Source organism: Syngnathus typhle, linkage group LG22 (genome assembly GCF_033458585.1).
Source record: "Syngnathus typhle isolate RoL2023-S1 ecotype Sweden linkage group LG22, RoL_Styp_1.0, whole genome shotgun sequence".
NCBI classification, from domain to species: Eukaryota; Metazoa; Chordata; class Actinopteri; order Syngnathiformes; family Syngnathidae; genus Syngnathus; species Syngnathus typhle.
The window spans coordinates 4292023-4309856 of NC_083759.1; the positions used below are offsets into that span (position 1 = coordinate 4292023).

The window sequence follows — 17834 nt, forward strand, 5'->3', positions numbered from 1 at the left end:
TGAGTTCACAATACTAAAAAGGACTACAATTCCCAGCTTGCTTTTTTCCTTGCGACTGGAGTGCGTTTTTTTTTTTTTTTTTTTTCTGCAGACGCGGCTAGTTCAAGTTGCCATAGTAGGAGGATGCATAATCGCCGTTGTTTTCCTTTAAGTAGAAATCTTGTGTGTGACGTGGACGACACTTCTGCGCAATATATTCAATCTTTTGCCGCTGGCCATATTTAAGGTTGTGCGATCGTTAGACAATTACATGAGTGACAGCTTTAGGTTAGCTAGCTAGCTTTTAGTGTTTGCCACCTGTTGCTATCATCAAGCGGAGCATCCCAAACAACGCAATGAGAGCGTTGAATGGGATATATGCATTTTATAAGTCTAATTATTTCTTAGAGGGGTTTTCTTAGCAAAGCAAAAGCTTCCTAATTTTGTCGCGAATGTGCTATGCAATTTTGTCATTGGAAGTTTCCCTTACTCAAGTTATTAATCCAAACATTTGCATTGCCGGGCTATAATTCCAAAATATGGACACATCAAGTGGATCAGATTCGTGCGACAGATTGCGTGGACATGAAGCCCACCGCAGATTTGCACGGGAAAGAGGCCGAGCTAGTGGGCGAGCAGGTGATGGCCGAACAGCTGAGATGTCAGAGAAGATCAGCACACTGTGCAGCACTTTGCAGGTACAAGTAGTCATTCCTTTTATATTTAAAATAGATCAAATAGAAGATGAAATGTTTTCCAATTCAACTACACTAATTGTCTTGTCATCCTCATGAATAAATAAAGAACTATAATAGTTCCATTAAGATATATCTGATATCATTGCATATTTTCATTACCACAACACGTGACCTGCACCATATCTTTAATACGGATGCATTTTATGATCCACTGTAGCATCTGTGTGAATGCTTGACTTTCAGCGGTCACACGATTTGTTCTGTCTCTTTGGCAGGATACTAATCGGAACTTGACCAAGGTGGACCAGATGCTGGGCCAGTACAGGGAGCATACAGACGACCAGGCTGAGGCCATGGCTTTGGTGAGACACCTGCTCAATCCATTCCCAGTGTAATGAAATTATATTACACATTACACAGATGGCTTTTACACAAGGTCAGGGTCACTTCATTTTTATTTTAGTCCACTTACAATTGTAACCTACCCTTGAAATCTAATATTTTGCTTCCTGAAATTAAACTCAAATTAGACTGAGGTCCTCTCTCAAGCCAGTTTGTTTGTTGTTTCAGCCATCATATTTTTTTCTTTCGTTGTCTAGCTTCGTGATAACCTGGAGGAGTCCATCAGTCAGTTGCAGGCACAGAGGCTGATAAGAACCAATGGTGTTCATAGCAGTGTTTCCGCCTCCAGTTTGCACTCCAGTGACCTGGACGGTTGCCCTAGATCAAGTAGGGAACCCGAGCATCCAAAATCTTGTCTGGGTTAATAATATAACAAAGAGATTAAATATGCAGAGTGATAAAGCTGAATGTGACTAGCGGAGTTTTCCACTGGTCTGCTCACTCTTTATTCATTAATTCCAATGTGACCACAATGTGGAATTACAGATGGCAAACATATCAAGTCGACTTCCCCACGAAAAGACTACGCAGGAACGCCAGGGAGCAGGAGGAGGTCTCACTCGGCATGTGTTCGCTTCAAGAATAACAGCTTGTCAGGAGAGGATGTAAGAATTCTTGGATTTCCGTTGATTTAGGTTGCATCTAAATCGGATTGGAATGTAATTAAGACAGCATATTGTGTTTTAAAGACAACATCCCACTTTTGTATGTCTTATAATACCAACCATTACAGATCCACACACTGCACCAGTCCTTGAGAGATCTGCGCTGCGACCAGCAGAGACTGTCAGTGGACCTGGAACGAGAAATCGTCAGGAGAAATAGGTAATATTTGATCTTCTACTGCATGTGAGCATTAGAACAAGTTTTGTTGTGGTGCGTGCGTGTCCAGTAAGTATTCTATAAAGCGCCTCACTGGTCTTTCTGACCAGTAGGTGTCTCTAGTGTGTATCTAAACCCACAGGAAAATCTTTCGTGAACTATCTCAATGTCCACATAAATCTTTCGTGAACTATCTCAATGTCCACATATTGAAAAGAAAGAAAAAAAAAAAACACTCTCACTTCATTGGGTATATTTAAATTAATTGATCAACACAGGAACAAGGGACCATGCTTTAACACATCACAAAATGATCTTGGTTACATTATTTAGCTAATTAAGATAGAAAATATTATTGGCTTGAATTATCTTGCTGTACGGTTTTACGCCACAATGTTAAAAAATACTTTAAAAAAAAAACAACCAGAGTCCAGGGTATGTTGCATGCTGATAGTCACCAATTTTCAAGATTTAACGAGATAAGTGACCTAGAGGGAAAAGATAATGATGTTCTGGAGAGCTGTTGAAGGCCACATTGAAAAGTCAAAAAGGCAATTTGTCTCTCAGTATAATTAAAAAGTTTGACAAACCTATTACCGTTTTTTTCCGTGTATAGTGCGCCCCCATGTATAGTACGCACCCCTAACAATGGCATGCTGATGCTGGAAAAAAGCTTGTACCCATGTATAATACGCACCCAATTTTTATGAATTTTTTAAAAAATCTTTACAATTTTTTTTTTTTTTTTTTTTTAAGTCCCAAAGATCGTCACACACGCAGGGAGGCAATGGGTCCCATTTTTAAAGTCTTTGGTATGGTCTTAACTAGGCTGGATGTCATTTTTTTTGTTGGCGTTGATTTCTCCGACTGCCCCTAAACGCACCACCGCGCTCCGTGCGCACACGGCGGCTCTGTATGGGAGAGACGTTGAAGAGGAATAAAAACACCCTTGGAAACCAAAACTTGCCCCTCGTCGTGACTCGGAGCCGCAACAAATGTTTCGGATTTGTGTAGGGTACATTGTGACAGACGGCAAACTAGCAGGTGATCGAGCGAGCGTCTGATACAAGAGCATTGCGGTCGTATGGAGCGTGTTTGAAATGAACAGCAGAGACGAAAGGAACAAGGCAAAGTGTTGTGAAATAAAATATTACCTGTAATACGCATTTTGTTATTTGCTGATTGAAACTGCTAATTAAACTGTGAATTGAAACTAATAGGTGGAGAACTGAACTCTCGCTCTTTATATAGCTGACGTGTCTTGCGCAACCGTTCTGCGCATCTGTAATGGCGGCCTCCGTATGACGTCCGGTCCGCGATGGAGATTAAAAAACAAACAATATTTGACAATAACACACCATCGAGGATTGCACCATCGCATCAAACGATGTGTCGTCAATTATGAATTTTACTAAGTGTGTTGGGCAGGATGGCTGAATGCGATGTGCGATTGACAACAAACAAGAAGAAAGGTGAGTTTTATTTCGGGGGAGATTTGTCATGTCTCGTCCCCAGTTTTGCTATGTGTCTAGGTTGCCATAGTTTCTGTTCGTGTCACCCCGCTCTTCCTGTGTCACCTCAATCGATGTAACGTGTTTTGTATTTAAGTCCTGTCTGCCCCTCGCTCACCGTTGGATCATTGCATGTGTTACTGTCATTCTGTTCCTGTCTTTGGTAATGTCACCCTGTCTTTTTGTTCCACGACTTTGTCGGTCAGTCCTGTTGTTGGTTTTGTTGTACCATGACTTTATTTAAAAAAAAAAAAAAAAAAAATATTTAAAAAAAAAAAATTAAATATTTTTTTCTTTGTACCCATGTATAATACGCACCCCAGATTTTAGGACAATAAATTAGTAAAATATTGCGCACTATACACGGAAAAAAACGGTAAACACACTTGACTGGCTCAAACCGAGAACGTATTTTGCCACTTGAAGGTTGTAAAATTGTTTTAGAGTGTGTTGTGTAATATTTTCACTTTTTCTTTTTTGGACAGGGCTGATGTCGACACCAGGATTGTGATCGAGAGCCTCTCTGATCATGTGACCCCTATACAGCGGCATGACTCTGTAAGTGGTTGTGTTTCCGTGTACACTTTGTCCCACGTTAACTATTGCAATTATTTGACTTATGTATCTGCTAATTGTAAAAAAATAAAGTTCAAATGCCCTTACATCAGCTTGTATGCACATCCTTAATATTGTCTTAAAACACAGACAACCAACTTCTATGAGCCAAATTGTCTGCATTTTTCATACTGTAGTTTTAGACCACAAGGGGGCACTGTGCTGCTTTACTATAATATTTCACAACACTGTTCACCTAGGGATGAGCTCAGATTCCTGAATACGAAGCAGCTCCCAATTCAATTTATATCCCTCGCCACCATAGTGTCCTAATGGGAGAATGACACACCCAAGGGTGAGGAAAAAAACAAAATCCATCCCCCTCAGAAAAAAAAAACAAAGTAAATAAAGGCATAAGAAAATGATGAAGAGGAAATGAATCTATTTTATCTCAAAAGTTAAGTAGATGAGGGGAAGCGCAGGGCACATTTATTCCCGCTGTGATGTGAATCAAAGAGACGATGAGTCACTCGGGTAGCTGTTATTGCTAGCACCCGACAATTCATCACTATAGCCTGCTTCGGGATTGAGTGGGATGTGAAGCCCCCCTACAAATCCACACAGTGTCTTATTTAAAAGAGATGTGGAGTCTGGATGATGTCATACTAAAGCACCCGTCCTGTAAGAACAATTTTCTTATATGTGTTCGATAGACTTTGGACCGACACAGTTTCAGTGAGAGAGAGGATGCCGTGACGTCCAGACTACTGAACGCAGAAAAGGAAAAGTCCAAGGTGAGTACAGATTTTTAATATATTGTAGATCTAAAGGGTTTTAGAATACTCTGACATCTAATAACATCACCTCTTTTCAGATGGAGTATGAGCTTGAGAGAGTTCAACGACAACTGACTCAGTCGGAGGACAGCAGAGAGTCGCTGGTTCAACAGGTTTGTATTTATTTGATCTGGATGAACTATGCTGGGCGTAAATGTGAATGCACACAGGGAACCTGCCCTGCAAACTCCCCCGAAGGAAATCCCAGTTGTTAAATATTCCGACGTTTCCGCCACGTGTGGATGATGATTCACAGGTGGAGACGATGCGAGGCGAGCTGCAGCGGACCAGGATGGAGAAGATGGAGCTTCAGAAGGTCTGGCGGCAGTCTAGTCAGCCTATTCCTGGCAACTCTGCAGGCAGGGAGGAGGGAAGATTACGAGGTGCGCAATGTAGGTGTCAGGAGTGCGATTTGGCAGTTTTTATTTTATTGCGAAACTATTTAATTAGTGTTTTTTTTTTGTAATGAATGAATAATGAAAAAAACAGAGTAGGTAGGTAGGTAGGTTGATATTTAATACATCCTGCGAGGGAAGTTGAAAATTATGGAGAACAGTTTGAGCAATAGTGAGAAAATGTCATTTTTAGTACACCGAAGCGGGAACATTAGTTGTAAAACGAGACTTTTACGATTATTTTCTGGGGTGGAAAAAACAAAGTACACTGAGAAATCAACCAAAAATCTGCAGTGTTTTTTGTTGTTGTTGAGAGGGGGAAAAAATCTCCAAGGCAAAAGAAAAAAAACAAAACATTCATTTGTGGTAAATAGCTTTGGTGCATGAAGAACTATTTAACAGTTGACATCTTTTTTTAAAACCAAACTAAATGAGTGGGGAAAAAAAATTAATAGTAGCAAGAATAAATTGTAAATTTAGAAAACAACATGGGTTTGATTTCAGAAAGCGTCAGTGGATCAGGACCTACTTTGCTGGATTTTTTGGGTTTATAAACAGATCAGAACTTGAACCCTCTCGTTACATAAAATACAGTTAATAAACTACTTTTGTTATGATCTCGTAACTTGTTAAGTCTATACCACTATGATTTCCTGTGTGTTTTTCTATTTTGAATATATGTAGACGATTCAGACATGGAGAAAGAGTTGGCGGAGCTCCGAGCTCAACTGCGTAAGGTATCAGTCAACAGTGAGGTTGAGGAGCTCAAGAATGCATTGGACCGCAAGGAGAGAGAGCGGATCCAGCTGAGTATCCAATTGGAGGTGTGTCTATCTTATTTTAGTTTTTTTTTTGGTGCGGTTGACTTCTCCCCACTTATTTAAAGGGTATTCCAATTTTAAGTTGCTCGATCTGACCTTTCTCCGACCTCTTTCCACTAGGGCTTGTCTGCAGACTTGGCAAGACGGGAGCAACAACAAGTGCGAATGCTTGAACAGCTGAGGGACTTACAGGTATTTCTCACTTTCATCAGCTTCCTGCTGTAAACAATGATTGATTAGTATTGGTTCTTTGCTTAGCATCATAAAGTCTATTTTTTTCCAAAATATACAAGTTTGCCTTTCTTTTCAGAGCCGACAGCAGACAGAGAGGACCGAGACTGAGGAGTTACTCCAGGAGAGCACAAGGAGCCGAGAAGAACTAAGGGCCAAGGCCCAAAAGGCCGTGCGTCAATGGAGGGAAAAATGCAATCGAGTCCAGAAGGAACTGGAAGAAGCTCGGGTTCACATTCAGATGCACACTGACAAAGCAGCACAGGTCAGTCAGGGCAGGCATTTGTTAAATGACATGAAAAGTACTTACTGACTAGTTTTTCTGTGAGTCTGTGTGAGACTCGGTGTGTCGCTGATAATTAGCGAAAATGAAGCTTCAGTTTTGCCAGTTGTATTTTTTTTCACCCCATTTCTCTGGATGGCCCACGAAACTGGGCTGAAAGAAGTCTGACTTGCCATTTCGTGAACCATTTTATTTAAACCAACAGTGCCATCTAGAGGAAGTCAAAAAATACAACTGGTCCATGAAGCAAGTTTGAAGCTTCATTTTCTCATCACCAGTTGCTATACAACAAAAAACTTGTGTATCCAAACACACAGTGAACTAAATCTTCCCAAGTACAGTGACTTCTTATTGTGTAATTGAATTGATAGCTCCATCACGTTTAAGAGCAAGCGACTTAACGTGGTAACTTGAGAAACTTAATTTTCCAACCGAGACGTCGATATACAATTACACAGCAAAGAGGAACCCGTGTACACTGTTAAAAAAGATAAGATTTAAAAAAAAAAAATGGAGAACATCTCTTAGTCTTTGCCATTACTAGCCTCATTAGCAATCATGAAGAAACTTCCAAGAGGTGAGAAAAGAAGCAGAACATCTCATACCTAGCCTAGTGGTTCAACTCACAAGCATTCTCCAATTTGCATAAAACTACAGTGGCTGAATTATTTATGCTTTTTTTTTATTGGTGCAATTTCTCCATGATGGTTTTTCACAGTTAGAAAATGCCCTGTGAAATAAGCACAAGAAAGGGAATCCTTATAAACTATTAAAAATAAACTGTCATCAATGATAGATGATAAAAACAGTCTCGCTTTATATTAAAAAAAAAAAACTTAAGAGGACTGTGGGATACTTTGCGGTTCTCTCCAGATGCATTTGAGATGATGAGCCAATTTACTAGTTAGTGTGAGAAGGGCAGGAGACTCCCACCTGGAATATTTGCTGTGATGTGAATGAATTATGAATTAATTTCCACCCTTTTATTGAATCAGGATGTGTTACGAAGAGCTCAATTGAATTATTAGTTCCTTAGCGACAGTAAAGTCCTGAAAATGCCCGAGTATTAGACGCGATCTGCCTCGTTGCCAAGCAGTTTTCTGTCGATGCAAGAATTCCCGACACTTCCTCCTTCCCTCGTCAAATGTTGGCAGAGCTTTCCCACCCCGTCGTCCCCTGTGAGTCTTTTTTCCCGTCGGTCTCTCCCTCACTTTTTCTGTTCTTCTCTCCAGGTAGCCAAAGAAAAGGAGGGTTCCCACACCCAGCTAAAGACGCTGAGCCAGCAGGTTGGAGCTGCCCGCAGAGAGCTGGCTGAAAGCCTCCAACGTTTGGCCCTGTGTGAAGAGGAGCTTCACCGCAAGGATGTGGAGCTCTCCGAGAGCTGCCAGCGCCAACTGGCTCTAGAGCAGGAAACCCGGGAGGTGAACATCCCTCAATACTGTGTACATCTCAGGAGGCGGCCATTTTGACACTCTGTTAACTGAAAATTGAATCATAGGTGAAGGAGACCTCGGCTGGTCTTCAGAGAGAAGTTCGGCGGCAGTCGGACAACCTGGCAAGACTGGAGGAAGAGAATCGGAGGCTTGTAGAACAAGCCGACACGCAAATATGTCTCAGTCAGAGACACCAGAATAAGCAGGCGGAGCTCCAGGTTACGCTGAGTCAAATGACCTCAACTCATGCTCAGCTAGCACACCGCTTAACTGAGGCGGAAGCTTCCAAGAAGGAGCTTCAGAAGGTCACAGCAGAACTGCAGGCCAAGCTGGCCGTAGTTCAGGAAGAGCCGGACACGTTGAGGAAACAGCTAAGGCTGGAGAGAGAGGTTCATCAGAAGGAGCTGGCCAACCTGAAGGCCACGATTGAAGAAGGCAAGACGAAGAACAAAGAAATGCACGACATGCTCCGACTCTGCCGTCAGCAGCGAGATGAAATCCAGTCACATCTAAATGATGTTCAGGTTATAATCTTTTTTTTTTTTTTTCTTCTTCTTCTTCAAGCATGAACCACTAACCCCCATTTAAGGCTATGAAGGTGCACGTTCCTCCCTGATATGGATGAATGTAGGACATTAGCTGTCCTCCTTGGCATTATCAGTGAGGACAAGGACGTGTTCTAGAAAGTTCTGCCCCATGGGTCCTCCGCAAGCCCACCCAATATTCAAATAGCAGCCAGAAGCGTATATTCACGTTCAGCCTCAGCCATCATTGAGGAATTATAAGAAACGCTTAAAATAGCTCATTTTTTTCCTTGTCCTTGTCCTTTCTTGGTTTCCCCTCCACTGTATTATCCGTTTTTCTCGTAATCCCTTCCCTTGTCGCCTCCCTCCAGCTTTAATTTTTCATTTTACTCCTTTTTCCTTGCATCTTTTGATCCCTTGTATTTTTCCTCGGCGGCACACAGTTCATTCCAAGTTCTCAGTCAATGTTAATTACTCTATAATAATTACTCGATGGCGTTCATGACGTATTTCTCCGTCGTCAACACACCTGCTCTCCATTAGGAAGGCGCGGTGTCGGAGAAGAAGTTATGCGAGGCGCTCCGCGTCAAGTTGGACCGGATGAAGGATGAGTGTGACAAGCTGGCTGCACAGCTCAACGCAAAAGAGGATGCACACGCACTCCTCCATCAAAAATACCAGCTGCTTCAATTGGAACTGGAAGAAGTGAGTGGAATCTCTATTTAAATGGTAAAAAATTAAATTCGATATAGTATAGGCTACGCAACAAAGTGATGAATAACTAGTTTTCAAAACAGACTAATAAAAACTGTTCAAATATTTAAAAATGAAATCTTGAAATCAAATATTTAAAAATAAAAATTATTTGAAAACATGAATGGTACCGTATTTTCCGAACTATAAGGCACACATGCATCATGTCAGATGTTTAATCCAAATCAAATCATTCTCCATTTTATCTTTTTATTTCAACTTCAGGCGCAACATATTACTTTATCATTACAAAATAATGATCCATAGTCTTTTTGATTCATGATTCATAGTCTTCAGCGGGGCACTTATGATTGATTTCATGACACAATGCTTAATGCAGTTTAAATTTAGGAATTTGGTCCATATATAAGGCGCGCTGTCGGCTTTTGAGAAAATTTTAGGTTTTTAGGTGCGCCTTATAGTCCAGAAAATACGGTAATTAATATTTTTTAAAAGTAAAAACAATTTTACATTTTGGAATTGACATGAATTCGATGCACAATTTGTCTCCGCGGGCCACCTAAAATGATGTGGCGGGCCGTATCTGGACTCCGGACCTTGACTTTGACACCTGTGCATTACAGGGACAAATTAGAAGGTGATCAGATCCATTTAGTTATTACACACAATTAAAACATGCGGAGAAGGTCTTTTGCTTTGTCAGCACTATTTCAAGTACTTTAAATCGTAGGTGTTTTACAACAACAGATGGAGTCTTCACTCTCCTCTCTGACAGGGAGGAGGATCTCTTCAGGGTATCCATGTATTGACTCTAAACCGGCTGAAGGAAAAAAAAAAAGGCGACTGTTATTCATGTACCGTGGGTAGTTTTTCATGAAGAGACAGAATGATGACCCACAGTCCCCGTGGCTAAACTGTTCAGTTACTTCCTGCGTCCCTGACATATTGATTGACTGTGCCCTGGAAGAGACCCTGAAACTATAGACCAGTTAACCAGGTTCTGTTTGTGTAGGAGGAAAGCAAATGACACTTTAATGCCTAAAGTTGTTTGTGTTTTTCCACTGCATTTAGCATTTTTGTTACAAAAAGTATATCCTGATCAACTTTCATCTTCTCTAAAGGTCAAGTCAGATATGACAGTATCAGAACTTGTCAGACTGGAAGGGAAAGTGGCCCAGATGGAAACAGAACACGAGGCCATTCTTTCTTCCATCAGCGATGAACTCGATGGAGCTCTCCAAGGTCTGCCAAGGAATGACTTCCAGGTATGCTACTTTCTGCCCTTTCTTTTTCCATGCGTCCATCTTCATCAAATGACACCAAAACAAGTAGTTTAATGGATCTACATTTGAATTCCATTCATTTTCATTTTGCATGGAAAGCTCACAATTGGCTACTTTTGTTTTCGCAGGCAACTAAAAAAGCTGGACCAGTAAAAGACTCCTCCCTTTGGCTAGCGGACACAAAGGTATGATGATTGTGTGACTCTTGTCAACCAATCTAGAGGTTTTTTTTCCCGCGAATTTATTTCTACAACATAAGAAAACACTCTCCAATCCATTCGGTGTGTATTTTTCCTATTCTGATGAACTAGTCCAAGATACGCTGGCTGCGTGAGGAGGTGCAGGAGCATGATACAAGAGGAGAACGACTTAGGATGCAGCACAAGCACACCAGGGATGAGTTGAAGGCTCTCACGCAGACTCGGGCCACAGACCGAGATGCTCTCTTGCGACGGCTGGACGAACAAGAGAAGCTGTTACTCTCAATCAGCGCTGAAAAAAAAGGTACATCAATGCATTCATTCTGCTATTTGGTACGTTTGTTAGCATATGAGCACATGGTGACATTTTGATTTGACCTCATTAAATTCAGAATGAACAAAGTGCAAACTTAAGGGATTTCATCCGTTCGTGATAAACATCAGCAGATGTACAAATGCTTAATCTAATCTAACAGCAGTAATAAAAAAATGTCACTAGTAATTTGACCCTTTTTTAATAGCTTCTGTGATCCTTTTAAATAGTGTCAGCGTCTCAGATTGTGTTCCCTTCGCCTCCGATCTTATCAGTTGATTTCGCAGAAGCTCCTCCTCAGCATACCGCACGCTTCGTCTCTTCATCCACTTCCCTCACCTCTCATCCAGTAATGTGATGTCTAGATCATCAAGTCGTTTCATCCGCAGGTCAGCTCATTTCGATAGATGTTCAGGGCAGACAAGATCAGTATGGGTGGAACCAATCAGCCATTTATAGAAAAAAATAGCTTCCAGACAGGAAATGGAATTACTGATTTTGTAGTGTATACAGTGACTTAACATCTTCTCAACAAGGTGACATTCCAATTGCCATAGTTGAACACTTATAACTTTGCGAGATTATGGTCGTGGACTCGTCCATCAAATTCTAATGTGAGCGATGTTTTTATTAAAGCCACTTAATTGCTCACCTCAGGCAACTGCTTGTTAATGGCAGCAGTCAGCAGAACTTTCCCGCACACTTATTTATTATTCATTTTTGGTTTTCTAATGCCTGTAACATTGTTTGACTGGATGCAAAGAAGTTGTGTGTGGGCTCTAAAATATAAGAGCTAGAAATAAAGATCCACAATTCAGCTCTAAATTAATATTTTGGTCATTTGAAGTACCGTATTTTCCGCACTATAAGGCGCACCTTCAATGAATGGCCCATTTTAAAACTTTGTCCATATACAAGGCGCACCGGATTATAAGGCGCACCTTCAACCCATTTTACAACTTTGTCCATATATAAGATATATACATTTGGCCCACGGGCCGGACTTTGGACACACCTGCTGTAGTGGCTCAATATTGGGCCATATATAAGGCGCATCTGATTATAAGGCGCACTCTCGGCTTTTGAGAAAATTGGAGGTGCGCCTTATAGTGCGGAAACTACGGTACATTTGTTTTCTGTGGTTGAAGAGATGGAGGTGTGCGGTCATCCCCAGGCCGATGTTTGAATTTCAGATGAGCACATAAAGATTTTGCGCGCTTAACAAGTAATTTTTATGGAGCATTTCCAAGCGCAAATGGTTTGCAAAAAGTAGCTGGAGACATCAAGTGTTTTCCGTTTATTTATCAGGGGAGCAGTTCTCGCATCAGGATGCACTTAAGGCTCAGTGAAGATGCGTTTCAATGCATTTCCCATCCTGCGAGTATTTACTCAACCCTACGACTCATATCAAGCAACGTGGCAAAGTAATCACTGGAACAATTTCACCATAGCTATTTTAAATGTGTTTGAACATTGCCTCTTACATTTTGATTCATGCTTGAATGTCTTGCTGGGAGTTAATTGACACAGCTTGCTAGGTTAATTTAGCACATTATCATGCAAAGTAAAATGTGTAAATATTGTGGGGTAGTGTGAAATATAATCAGCTACCAAATAACAATGTAATTAGGCAAACAATCAGTAATTGCAACTGAAAACAATTTGCTGCCGTAATGATCTGCAAGCTGAAACAATACTTGAACGGCCATTCTAGAATTTAATCACATATCCAAATTTTCCCCTTAGAGCTGCTGGAGGGGAATCGCAAGAAGGATGAAGAAATGAGACGCTTGCAGGTTAGTATTCGTTGTTCTTCACTTTGATCATGCCACTTGTCTCCTTCCCACTGTGCGACAACATCCGCCATCACCTTTAGTGGTGTCGGACTGCCCCAACCCAGCACCTCCACCAGGCTTCGACCCCCACTTGCCAAGAGTCAAATCCCCGAGATCCATCTGCTTCGACTCGACGACACCTGGCAAAAACGTGTGCGCAATTATTCGGCTGTCCTTTACCCAGTCGAGTCATTAATTATGAAGGATGAGCGCTACGGAAAGTAAATTGCAAAGACAAGTAGGGGGGAAAGTTTCAGAGTTAAAGAAACCCTTGTTAGAAACTGACAATGCATGCAAAGCAGATGGGGGGGGGGGGGGGGTAGAGGGGCATTTAAGAATCATAGCATCACTTACATGCATCGTTACCGGGGGCATATCAGTCAGGAGCTTGATGAGCAGTCGGGAAAATTTGCTTCGGTGTGTTTGAAATAAGAAGCCATTTGTCTGTCAAAAGCTTAACATTTATTTCCCTTGTTTCCCATTATGAGTCATCTTCTGTCATCCTACGGAATCCACTTTTAGTGTTCGAGCAGATTACCTGGTTTAAATGTCTCTCTGCACAGATGTGTATTCTGGTAATTTGCCAATGGCGGTTTTGTGATCATCTGCCATCTTTTGTCTTTGCAGGATCGTGTTTTGGATCTTGAGATGGTAAGGTGTCACTGTTTGTGGATACAGATGAGCTAGACATTCAAATTGCAAGTTTAGGTGCAATTATATCTATTGTGTTCTTTTTTAATGATTATTCGATTAATCGATTCTAAAAATTTTCTATGGCGATCATGGCTCTTGTTTAGAAATGAGGTTAATAATGATGTCATTGTCGTCCAGTGTAAATATAGCGTGTACCGTATTTTCCGGACTATAAGGCGCACTTTCAATGAATGGCCCACTTTAAAACGTTGTCCTTATATAAGGCGCACCGGACTATAAGGCGCACCATTAATGCATCATGTCAGATTTTTCATCCAAATCAAATCATTCTCCATTTTATCTTTTTTATTTCAACCTCAGATGCAACAAATTACTTTATAATCACAAAATAATGAACCATAGTCTTTTTATTCACGATTCATGGTCTTCAGCGGGCCACATATGATTGATTTCATGACACAATCCTTCAGGCCAGTTTAAATTTAGGAATTTGGTCCATATATAAGGCGCACCGGACTATAAGGCGCCTTTTGAGAACATTTTAGGGTTTTTGGGTGCGCCTTATAATCCGGAAAATACTTCAGGAAGTAAAAATAAAATTAATACCCAAATTTTAATTCTACTGTAAATTTTAGCCCTGAAATAACTGAGAATTAATTCAAGACTCCAGCTTTTTTTTTTCTTTTTTTTTTTACAAAAGCTGTCTATCACTTTGAATTATGCAGCTCACTTGCTCCCTCCAGTCTCTCGTTAGTTAGCCAGCGACTGCGGACCACCGTCAAGTCAAATCATTTCTGCAACAATAGTATCCATCGACCCACTTTCTCCCCCGCCTGGCCGGGTGTCATCCCACTATGCGAGCGTGTCATCCAAGAGTCGAGCAATGTAACAACTGCATCTTTTTAGACAAACGTCTCCATCCGACTTGGGTCAGGAGGCTATTAAAAGACGCAAGAGAAATAGAACGCGCTACTGTTTAAGAGGTCTCTTCATTGAAAAATGCAATGACAGCAAGCCGACAGAAATCCACAATTAGTTTTTGTGTTGGCCAACGGCGGCACATTATGCCCATTGTCGCTCAAGCATACTCTTCTCTTGACCATTTACAACAGCTGAATGCCCAAAGCTCAATCGGCCCAATTCGAATCCTGCCAGCATCATTAGAAACTGCATAGATTCGACAGTGACCCAAAGTCAATGCAGTGCATTGTGGGTGTCAGGAGATAACGAATAGGCAAAAGGTCCTATTCGGATTTGCCATGAAAGGAACAATAATGGTGGCAACTGTGCACCATTGTTACTGGACAGCTTCTTCCATCATCTGTGGAAATACAAATACGCTGTCACATGATCCAGAGCTGTTATTATCCGCAGAGAACTGATGCAGCCGTCGCATGTAATCATGGCTTCACATGAGCCTTGGACTGGAAATGATGCCTCATTTCACTTGGAATTATTTTTTTTTGATTTGGAGCAAGTCTGTAAACAGTATTTAAGGAGGAACAAATAAGGGAGGGAAGCTCATTATTTTGTGGCTTTGATTGTCACTTGTTTACTGTTACAATAGTGATGGGAAGATTCAAATTTGCTTCATGAACCAGTTTTATTTTTTGACTCCGGGGTTTAAAAGAGGTTTAAGAAATGACAAGTCAGTATGCAGTTTTAAACAAAGTGCCAAATACAAGTGGTTCATGAAACAAATGTGAAGCTTCATTTTCCTATCGCTACTGTTACATGAAAATTTTTTTTCTGCCCGTTACTAGAAATCAAGAGCAGCAACGGACTACTTAAAGTTCATCCCAGAGAAGCAATACCTGACAGACAATTTCAAGGACTTAGAGGTAAGGCTGCTCGATAATTTTTTTTGTGCTTATTTATTAAAAGACAAAAGTTGATATTCAGATGTTACATGATTTCCATCTGGTGCCAACAGGAATCACAACGGCAAAAAGAGGTGGTCGAGCAGTGCTACACTAAACACAAAGAAATCGTCTGGGACCTGCAGCACCAGCTTGATGAGTCGAAACGTAAAATCCATGAGTGCAGGGTAGGATACACACGATTTGTTAAAATTTGCATTGCAGAAAGTCAAAAGTTGCTTGTGGTGTGGAGCCTTTTCTTACAACGTCATCCTGTCTTTCAGGAGGAGAAATTAGACGCCACTACCAGAAGTATGAAACTTGCTGTTCTGGCTTCCTCTATGAAGAGCCCCAGTGCATTTTTTAACAGCTCTGTGAGATCCGATACACTGTGTGAGTTTGTATTTTTGAAAAAATTTAATTCACTTTTATTACTTTACAATCCCATATCAAAGGCATAACAAATTTTTTTTTTTTGTTCTATTATTTTATTTATTATTATTTATATATGGTTTTTATACTTTATTATTTTTATTTAGTTACTATTTTTATTTATTTTAATTTATTAATTTAATTTATTTTCTAATCTTATGTGACACATGGTTGCTCGCATACCCAAGGCTAAAGATCAAATCAATACGTATTGTTTTCAAATTTCTCGCAGGCATAATTTCTACTGGACTTTCAGGAATTATCGTATACTTGTGGAAGAATGTCATTCGATACAAAATCTTTGACGTGTTATTTGTCCGAGAACATTTATGCTAGATTGAAAATGGCCATCAAATACATAAGCATACCAGGAAATGCACGTGTAGCTATCGAATCTGAAAAGGTGTCCATTTTTTTGCTTAAATTTCAGGAGGAACATAAAATAACCTCTTACCTTTAGAAGTGAACTGAGATTGACCTTTTCTAAAAGGCTTTCAAGCCGTTCAATGTTTCAGCAGCTGCTTTTTCCACAAGTGTACAAAAAGTAAAAATACATGTATGCTCACAATTCTTGTAAAATTGTTTCTGACACTCCTAAATCTTTTTTTTTTTTTTTTAAATCCATTCAGATGGAAGACCCACTGTTGTAAAATAATTTGAATTTCTTTTTCCCTCAGCTCCACACAAACGCCTGACCACTTCCGACTTGGACGACTCCGCAGTCAACATGGCCAAATTCCTCACAGATCTTTGACAGCTCTACTACAAGTGATTATTATTATTATTTTTTTTTTTTACACTAAACTGGTGCTCAACCACAACAAAGAACTACTCCACTTAAAAGAATCAGCAGTAATCTCCCCCGACTACCTCAAACGCACAACCACTGATGTCGCCACCCTTCAAAAGCTGCAAATTTACAACTGTAACAAAAAAAGGGATTTTAATTTATTTATAGAGTATATCAGACATATGCCAATGTGTTCCAAGCTGCCACGGTGTAACACAACAAACATGACTGAAGAGCTCACCTCAGTGCCTTTTGCATTTTTCAAAACAATGTGTCATCATGAGAGTATTTTCTTTGTGTCATATATTTGTAAAAGAAACATTGAAGTCTTGTTTTTTTTTTTTTATGAACTGTGAAGCTCTTGAAATAAATCCTGATGGGGCCTAATGTTTGTTTTTCAAGGAACCCCTGGTGCCGATTCATTTAATTTTGTTTGCAAAGGATTTGCTTTGCGGCAAGAGACTGCAGCTTCTCTCTTCGAGAGATATTTATTCCTACTTTTTCATTGACTAAATCAAACAAAGAGAAGTACCTTCTTGTGGAGCCTGCTGTGTAAATATTATTCTGTACAATATCTCTTTTGAGCCGCATGCACTTTTAGTTTACAATCTTTATGTTGACAAGTGTTACAAATAACGTTCCTTATTTTACTGTTGTAATGTTTTGCTTCATCTTGATGTTCTGCATATTTTTATAATGTTTTAATGTATATTATAGATCCTGATCTGTATTTTAATGTTGTATGCAGGACTTCCTTCTTGAAGCTTGAGCTCCAACAGCTTCGCAAAAATGTTCTTTTTTTTTTGCAATCTGATAAAAAGCCTGTGAGGGTGGCTAATCTATTTCCCAAAAGATTACGTTGATATTTGCACTTTTCTGAATAAATCACATTTGATGGGTTTAGCATTTATTTTCCCCCTCGGAGACAGCACTGGCTCTCTAATGTGGTTTTTCATACTTTAACTGCACAGCCAACAAGGCGCCTGCTTTATTTCACTATGCGTTCGCAGATTTGCAATCCTCTTTACCATAGAGGAAATAATGCTTATTAATAAAATGAAACAAAAAAAGCTTAGTCAATTAAAAAATTGAAATTGGAAAGAAACTTTGACAAAATTGCATTATTTCATGAAACACAGGCAGATTTTTTTTTGTATTAATATTTGACAGCCAGTTTTAAAAGGATGATTTATAATCAGTCCCCTAAAATTTGGATATTCTAGTCACAGCAGCGCTTCCATATGCTCAGTGTCCATTACAAGTT

General features: G+C 40.1%; 1 protein-coding gene across 3 annotated transcripts; it reads left to right on the plus strand.

Annotated features, from left to right (window-relative positions):
* Nucleotides 1-83: 83 nt before the first annotated feature.
* On the plus strand, nucleotides 84-17501 carry LOC133146787 (centrosomal protein of 128 kDa-like). Of its 3 annotated transcripts, none has more exons than XM_061270825.1 (24): nucleotides 84-677; nucleotides 953-1039; nucleotides 1277-1406; nucleotides 1566-1684; nucleotides 1813-1904; nucleotides 3898-3970; nucleotides 4681-4761; nucleotides 4842-4916; nucleotides 5060-5195; nucleotides 5883-6022; nucleotides 6140-6211; nucleotides 6330-6515; nucleotides 7766-7954; nucleotides 8032-8490; nucleotides 9034-9195; nucleotides 10326-10469; nucleotides 10616-10672; nucleotides 10799-10991; nucleotides 12747-12796; nucleotides 13463-13486; nucleotides 15253-15330; nucleotides 15423-15536; nucleotides 15633-15741; nucleotides 16458-17501. In XM_061270825.1, exons 1-24 carry the CDS (start codon nucleotides 519-521, stop codon nucleotides 16532-16534), a joined length of 3006 nt encoding a protein of 1001 aa, XP_061126809.1. In that variant the 5' UTR covers nucleotides 84-518; the 3' UTR covers nucleotides 16535-17501. The 3 variants fall into 3 exon arrangements, 2 of the variants coding, with proteins under 2 accessions (XP_061126809.1, XP_061126810.1); XM_061270826.1 differs by having other exon boundaries at nucleotides 5060-5186; XR_009711424.1 differs by lacking the exons at nucleotides 13463-13486; nucleotides 15253-15330; nucleotides 15423-15536; nucleotides 15633-15741; nucleotides 16458-17501 and adding an exon at nucleotides 12309-12424 and having other exon boundaries at nucleotides 12747-12781.
* The last annotated feature ends 333 nt before the right edge of the window (nucleotides 17502-17834 follow it).